General features: G+C 46.0%; 1 protein-coding gene across 1 annotated transcript in view; it reads right to left on the bottom strand.

Moving 5' to 3' along the window:
- Window positions 1-8,206, bottom strand: part of LOC107119778 (soluble scavenger receptor cysteine-rich domain-containing protein SSC5D-like) — a 26,172-nt gene that overhangs the window by 5,783 nt on the left and 12,183 nt on the right. The window contains 3 exon segments of the mRNA XM_015422372.1: window positions 2-203; window positions 5,573-5,776; window positions 6,477-6,791. Of these exon segments, the coding sequence (XP_015277858.1) occupies window positions 2-203; window positions 5,573-5,776; window positions 6,477-6,791 (721 nt within the window).

The following is an 8,206-nucleotide window of genomic DNA, read 5'->3' on the forward strand; positions in this document are numbered from 1 at the left end:
CCAAATGGGTCCAGTTCCTGGCCCGTATTCTGCGTTTCCACGGCTGAGAACTGGGGCCCCACAGCGCAGCTCACGGCACACCACGGCAGCATCCAACAGGTCCCAGCCATCATCACACACGGTACCCCAGGTGTCTTTATGCAGAATCTCCACCCGTCCAGCGCAGGATCCAGAGCCTCCTGCCAGCCTTACCTGCCACTGGCCTGAGATGCAGGGAGTGGAGGAAGGAAATGGTTAGATCAAGAGATTTCAAAGCACCCACATCTCACCCCTTGCTTCACTTTTGGCTGTCCACCTACTCAAAGACGTCTAGTTCTCATCAATGTTCCCTCTAAGCTGAGTTAGTGTGAGCTAGCTCACACTAACTCAGCTTAGAGGGAACACTGGTTCTCATACATGCAAATATGAAGATGTGTTGAACAAGAAATGTGGATACTACAACTGTGCTGTCTCCTACCTATGGAAATAAATAAGGAGCACATTATTTGATTACTTATCAATAGCAGCCCCGTTCCCATCTTCCCTTGAGAGGCGTAAAGTGACAGGCCAGGAAAAGCAGCAACACAATGAAAGACAGATGAGCAAACAGAGTGTAAAAGATTGGCTTCAGGTCCGTGCAGGGCTGGAACATGTGACAGATGTCTCATCTAATTAACTGAAGGTTCTGCATACACTAGGACCGAATATAGCCTGGTCCACTTTAGGAGAGGGGAACTTACTCCCACACCTTGACACAATGGACCTGAAAGCTCGAATTTGGATCATACTTCTCCCCCCCCCCCCAAAAAAGCCCACTGAATAAGAGAATTACCATGAGTGCTGTTATGTGTAATTTACTTTTTGGCTTTTCTTTTTTTCCCGTATGATTTGGACATTTGTGATGGGCAGGTTGTTGAAGCTGGAGCACTGCTACTTGTGCAAATGTAGAAACCCATCCCAGCGCCACTGTTTTCTAACCTGGATTTCAGACTATAGTCATCTAAGAAGACAGAATTTCAAGCTTGCAGTTAACATTTTGGCTCTCTACTTGCCAGCTCCCCTGGAGGAGGGGAAATAAAGGTAGTTTCCAATTTGCACATATACCTATTTATTTAAATTCATGGGAATCTCTAAAGTAACTGGCTACAACAAAAATTGGCTGGGATGGAAGCAACAAAATCATCATCATCATTACTATCATTATAATGCTTTAGTTTCTCAGCTCTGAACACAGACAGCTCTGTGGAGTAGATCAAACCATTCCCGATGAAACCATGTGCTCTGTATTGAACTCTCCTGACTTTTCTGACAATAAGTCGTATTTCAAGAATTACAACTTTGGGAAGCTAAACTGAAACCTTCTACAGTTATTGCTAGTTCAGCACGTCAGGACTTTCTTGCTGAGACACAAATATAATTGGAAATGCATGGTTGTAACATTTCAGATTCAAACCCCGGCGAGATCCTTGCATGGGAGGAATGAAAGGTACAAAGTACTTGGTAATACAAAGGCTGCCTTAAAGACCAATCTATTTGAAAGAAAGATGGTGTGCATAATCAAAACCTCATTCTATGGTGCAAGTTCAAATGCCAATTTAACCCTCGCAACCGTTTTGAGGGGTGCCAGGAAAGAAGTAAAAAAGAGGCATCTCCTTTGAGCACTGAGATCTCACAACTGAAATGCAGTGTGGATTGTTTATGGTATTATTCTTCTCTTGAACTTTGGGTTCCAGCTCAATTCATGTACTACTTTTAATGAAGGGAATAGTGGGGAAGAAAAGACCCAAAATACATTGTCATGTGGTACAGTACTTATTCAAATGCAAGGTTACATTTTTTTTCACAGGTATGCCATCCCAAAAAAGAGAGGTTGTCTTGTATTTGCCTAAAAGTTACACTTCATGTCCAGTAATTTTTTTTAAAAAAAAATGTATAACATTTTAAAGGGGATCATCTTACATTCAGGGTCATTTGAAAGTAAAAATGAATTGAGTGGAGACATATTAGAAACCACACAAGGCCTACTATGGGGAAGTCATGTAGACAAGGTGGGATATGCTGTGACTGCAAAAATAAAGAGAAGTAAGTGACCTCAAAAGTGGAAGAAACAGGTCTGAATCAACCCATGACAAGTGGGGACTATAAATGTGCTTGGGTCTCTCTTCCTGTCAAGAGTCTGCTTTGCTGTCTCCTGCAGTCATACAAGAAAGAATTCAACAGCTTCAGAAATTACTTTTTGGGGGGTCTTTCTTTGACAGTTGTCTTCCTTTCAAGTAAATACAATAGCTATCATGAGGCCTGTCAAACATTGTATTGTAGTAGTAGTAGAAGTAGTGATGACTTCCTGTATGTCAAGAGTCTGCTTTGCTGTCTCCTGTAGTCATACAAGAAAGAATTCAACAGCTTCAGAAATTAATTTTTTTGGTCTTTCTTTGACAGTTGTCTTCCTTTCAAGTAAATACAATAGCTATCATGAGGCCTGTCAAACATTGTATTGTAGTAGTAGTAGAAGTAGTGATGATGATAATGATGATGATGATGATGATGATGATGATGATGATGATGATGATGATGAAGAAGAATTGTCACAGTCAGATATTTGACTGGTATTTGCTCCGTGCCCAAAATGCCCAGGTGTTTCTTGAGACTTCTAGGCACTGCTCCATGGGCTCCAATGACAATTAGTGTGATGATAACTTTCTTCTCCCAGAGATGCTCTTTATTCTTAGGTCTTGGTATTTTGTGATCTCCTTTCTTTCCCATTCTGCTGACTCTTGGGATTGCAATGTCAATTATCTAAACCCTATTTCTCACCCCCCCCACACACACACAATTGTGATATAAGGGGTGTCATGCTCCAGGTGTTTATCTGTTTGCAATTAGAAGTCCCAAAGAATCTTTGTTTCATCAATCCATGACCTTGTCAGGTTTGTGCTCCCAAAGATTTCTGGCTGACGGTAAGCCAGTGCAACATAGCTGCAATTCTACTGGGACATTCTTTATAGTCAGTTTGAGCAGTTATACTGCAGGCACTGACCATGTGGTGGTGATGATGATTACTGTCATGTTCATATTTTATTTATTTATTTATTCAATTTATATCCCGCCCTCCTTGCGTAACAGGCTCAGAGCGGCTTACAGTGGTTAAAATATGTTAAAACACAAATTTATTGAGACAATGCAATAACATATTCAAAAAATGGCAACCATAAATACAGATAAAAACAGATAAAATGAGGATGGTGTTATTGTTCGAGTTAACAAAGAGGGCCTTAACAGTTCAGATTTTAGCTGTTCAGAAGTTATCAGTATACAATCCTAGTCAAAGGCCTGGTGGAAGAGCTCTGTTTTACAGGCTCTGCGGAACTCTAGGAGGTCCCGCAGGGCCCTGATGTCTTCCGGGAGCTCATTCCACCAGTGTGGAGCCGCCAGTGAGAAGGCCCTAGCCCTGGTAGAGGCCCAGCTGGTGTCTTTTGGACCAGGGAGAGTAAGACAGTTTTGAGACCCTGACCTCAGTGCTCTCTGGGGAACATGTGGGGAAGGCGGTCCCTCAGGTAGGCAGGCCCCTGACCATATAGGGCTTCAAAGGTCAATTCCAGCACCTTGAAGCGAATCTGGTATGCTATTGGAAGCCAGTGCAATGCCTTCAGCACAGGTTGGATGTGCTCCCGCATCGAGAAACCCATCAACAGCCTGGCTGCTGCATTCTGCACCAGCTGCAGCTTCCAGAGTTGTGACAAGGGCAGCCCCATGTAGGGAGCACTGCAGGAGTCTAGTCTCGAGGTGACCATAGCGTGGATCGCTGTTGCCAGGTCATTGTGTTCGAGGAAGGGAACTAACTGCCTGATCAGCCGAAGATGGTAAAAGGCTGCCTTGGCAGTGGCTGCTACCTGGGCCGCCATTCTTAAGGCGGCATCCAGGAGCACTCCCAAACTCCTGACCCTCGGCGCTGGCACCAGCGGCGCCCCATTGAAGGCTAGTAGTGGGGTTCCTACCCCTGATCCACTCCAGCTCAGGCACAGGACCTCCGTCTTTGTCAGATTCAATTTCAATTGGCTCAGTCTAAGCCAACCAGCCATGTCATGAAGCGCCCGGTCCAGATCTTCTGGGGTAGAGTCGGACTGACCACCCAAGAACAGATATAGCTGGGTGTCATCTGCATATTGGTGACACCCTAACCCATGCTTCTGGGCAATCTGGGCATGGGGGCGCATATAGATGTCAAATAGCATTGGGGAAACGGGCAATCTGGGGCAAGGGGGCGCATATAGATGTCAAATAGCATTGGGGAAAGCACCATCCCTTGGGGCACGCCACAGATCAGCGGGTGCCTTCAGGACGTCTGATCCCTGAGAGCCACCCTTTGTCCCCAACCTTGAAGAAAGGAGAAAAGCCATTGCAAGGCAAGCCCCTGAATCCCCATGTCGGCAAGGTGGTAAATCAGTAGCTGGTGGTTGACCATGTTGAATGCTGCCGACAGATCCAACAACAACAGCACCACCGTTCCGCCCCAATCCAGATGTCTCCGGAGGCCGTCTGTGAGAACTTTCTCTTTGCGGCTTTGATTGCCATCTTGTAAGATCTCATAAACGACCTATAAGATGCTCTTGTTGCTTCATCACGGGCATGCCGCCACTGTCTCTCTAGTCGTCTAAGCCTTCACTTCATCAGCCGCAGCTCCTGGGTGAACCAAGGAGCCAGCCTAGAGTGAGGGCGTACAGAGCTTCGGGGAGCGATCTCATTGATGGCTGCCAAGAGTCGGTCCTGCCAATCCTCAACTAGATCATCCAGCGAGCTGCCAGAGGGCATAGGGTCCCACAGGGCCATCGGAAGCCATAGAGGGTCCATTTGGCTCTGTGGGTGAGCTAAAATACGCTCACCGCCCAAACAGGGTCAGGATGAAACATTCATGCAAGCCTTCAGGTTATGGTGGTCCGACCATGGAACTGCCATCACAGTAATCTGGTCCACTATAACCCCTGCCGCAAAGGTCAAATTGAGCGTGTGACCAGCTCAGTGAATGGGGGCTCTTACATATCGGGAGAGTCCTAGTGCCGCCATGGACGACACCAGATCCACTGCCTGTGAGGAGGCCCCATCGTCAGCATGAACATTGAAGTCACCTAAGTTTAGGGTGCTCCAGTGCCCAGCCCAACACGACCTCGACCAGGGATGACAGGGTATCGGCTGGCACGTTGGGCAGTCGGTACACTAACCAGATAGCCAAACTCTCCTCGGCTTCCCACACAAAGCCAGCACACTCTATGCCCGTAATCTTTAGCGGTGGAAGTGCTCTGAAGGCGTAATCTTCCTGAATGAACAGAGCCACTCCTCCCCCCACCCCATAGTCCAGGATTGGTGAAGGACTGAGAACCCAGGGGGAGCCAGCTGGGTGAGAGCTACAGTCTCCCCATCCTGCACCCAGGCGCTACAGTCTCCACATCTCGAACCCAGGTCTCAGTCATGCACGCAAGGTCCATAACAAGAAACAGTGCCCGAGCAAGTGTTTGGGGGTTCATAACAAGAAAGAGTGCCCGAGCAAGTGTTTGGGGGTTCATAATAAAGGCATCCACCTCTTTTGCACTCTACTGACCTGCTAGTATTGCCTCGGAATGTCCTTCCGTTGAGCTTTTCCTTGTATGCCATGGTGCTTCATGAGCTACAGATTCTGCCTGATCCCTTGTTGGCAGAATAGGACGTGGAGATCTCCTAGGGGTTATCGGTTGGGGTCTCTGTGTTGCCGCGGTCATTCCGCGTGTGACCAGATGTTCTTCCACCACAGTCAGTGGCATCTCATCTGTGGGGAGAAGATGTAGAAGATGACAGGGGACCCACACCTAACTAATAAAGCAGGAGCTGCATAATAATTTAGAATATACGTAGTTTTTGTAGGAAAATAATTGTAACACCTTTCCAGAAGCTGAAGATACAAAGGACATGGCTACAGTACTGTTAATGTTATACCACTATATGGCTTCCACACAAAGAATCCTGAGGTTTGTAGTACTGTGAAGTGTTGATGCCTAGTGAAATTATGCGAGCCAACAGAAACCTGAGATGGTAGAATGTAGCATTTCAGACTTATAGCTGTGGGGTGTGATTTCAGAATGCTCTTCCATGTAAAAAATTCCTCACATACTTTTTTTTAAAATCCTGTCACACCAGCAACACTGGTTTTAGTCTAGCCTCATTACTGCTTTGCTTGTTTTCTGCTTGAAAGGAACTATTTACGGCAGAAATCATTAAAAATCTGAACCCTCACCTGCAAGTTGGACACACAAAAAATCCACTATCTCAGTACTCTCCCATTTTATTTCCAGTTTTTTCAGTTGCATGAGCAGACCAGGACTGAACATTTTCTTGTAGACACTTCTTGCCTCTCACAGAATTATAGTTCCCACAGTTCCTTGGGAAGCACATATGACTGTTCAACCGGATGAAGTATACAGTGTGAAGATAACTGCATAAATATACGACCCCTGCCAGGCCAGGCTCACCTGAACACACAGCCCCAGCATCTTCAGTGTGTCGGCAGTTGTGTGTCCCCCATGGGTTGGTGAGGCACTCTGTCAACCTTGACTCTCCTCCTTGGCACTGCACATCATCCAACCAGATGACATCGTTCCCCTCACCAAAAATGGCACTACCTGGAGCTGCCAGAGCCTCTCCACAGCCCAGCTCCCGGCAGACTACAGCCACATCTGAAAGTCCCCACATGTCATCACATACTGTCCCCCACTGCCCCTGGTGAAACACCTCCACCCGGCCAGAACAGCGACTTCTGCCACCTATGAGGCGCAGGGCAGGGCTCCCTGTAATAGGGAAGAGAAAAGGAGTTAAGTGCAGGCTATAGCAACCAAAGGTGTGTTCGCTTCTTAGTTTTTGTTGTGTAAGTCTTGTGAAGCAACCTCATAGAACAACGGGAATCTAGTTGGCTTTTTCACTCAATCTTGTTCTGTTCTCCTCTTTACTATAGCCCTCCTCACTCATAGTTTTTGTCCGTGGAGGTCCCGTAATCCCCATCATAGCCTTTTATGTGGTGAAAGGGGATCCCTCTTCCCCCCCCTTTTTTTTTTGCCAAAAGAAAAGTTGTGTGGATCCAACCCAAGGAATGGAAATAATCGCTCTGACAAACACAATATGGCTGGTCAACATCTTCTCACTGTTATAGCACACTGTAACAAACAAAGGAGAAGAGGGATACAAACTCAACCCAAAATATACTGTTATCATTTCCTATAGGAAGTTGATGACAATGTTAAATGACCAACACAAAACCATATGTGCTTCGGCCACAAAGGCCTTCCTCAGTGGGCATTAATACATATCATAGTTTTTTAAAAATACACATCTGGAAAATAAATCAATCCTGACTGAGTGTAGTTATCGCATATACCGTGGTTTGATGTAATCTTATAAGGCAGTCCATGGATCCTTTCACATGGTAACTGTACTCACACGTAAGTCTTCATTGATATTATAATCTTGCATAAAGTTTCAAATATTTCCAGATGTGTGTGTCATCAACCAGTAAATGAAATCAAACGGCCACCAAGGAAGGCTTTTTTGGCTGAAACACGTGTGGTCTTGTGTTGATCACTTGACATTTTAATCAACATTGTATGGGAAATTGTTACACCTTATGTAAAGCTTAATATTTGGGCCCTATGTTTTAAATTATATTTTTGCGTATACCTTATCTCTCCTCCTATATAATAAACATGTTTTGGGGTGGCAAGATTCCATGCACTCCCTCAGCCATTGGCCCGTCAGCCGCCACTCAAGATTACTCATGTGCCATTGGCCGGGTGTGGGGTCTGCTCCTCTTTCCCACCCACTCCCCCTTCAGCCACAGTGCCCTGTCAGAATTACTGGCAAACGGCTTTCTCTCTTGACGAAGATGCTTTTCCTATGTGGGACTAACTGTTCCCTCAGTGGCTGTTGGTAGGTTCACAAAATGGCAGTTAGCTGTGTTTGTAAGATGGCTGTGGTTCTTTGTTTAAAATGTTCCCCCATAAAGTTTAATTGAGCTGTAGCCCCAAGGCCAAAAAGTGTAGGAAAACGGACTGTCCCAACGCCATCTTCGTCCCTGGGAGCAACAGAAATTCAGCTACTCCACAGACAGCTGGACTGGGGAATGGATGGAAGTTTCCCTGCTCTCTTGGGCAAGAGAGAGAGGCTGAAGTACAGGTGAGCCCACAACCTCCAGAGGTAGAGGTATTGTGTG

The sequence above is a fragment of the Gekko japonicus genome, unplaced genomic scaffold (assembly GCF_001447785.1).
Source record: "Gekko japonicus isolate JY-2015 unplaced genomic scaffold, Gekko_japonicus_V1.1 scaffold971, whole genome shotgun sequence".
Taxonomy (NCBI): Eukaryota; Metazoa; Chordata; class Lepidosauria; order Squamata; family Gekkonidae; genus Gekko; species Gekko japonicus.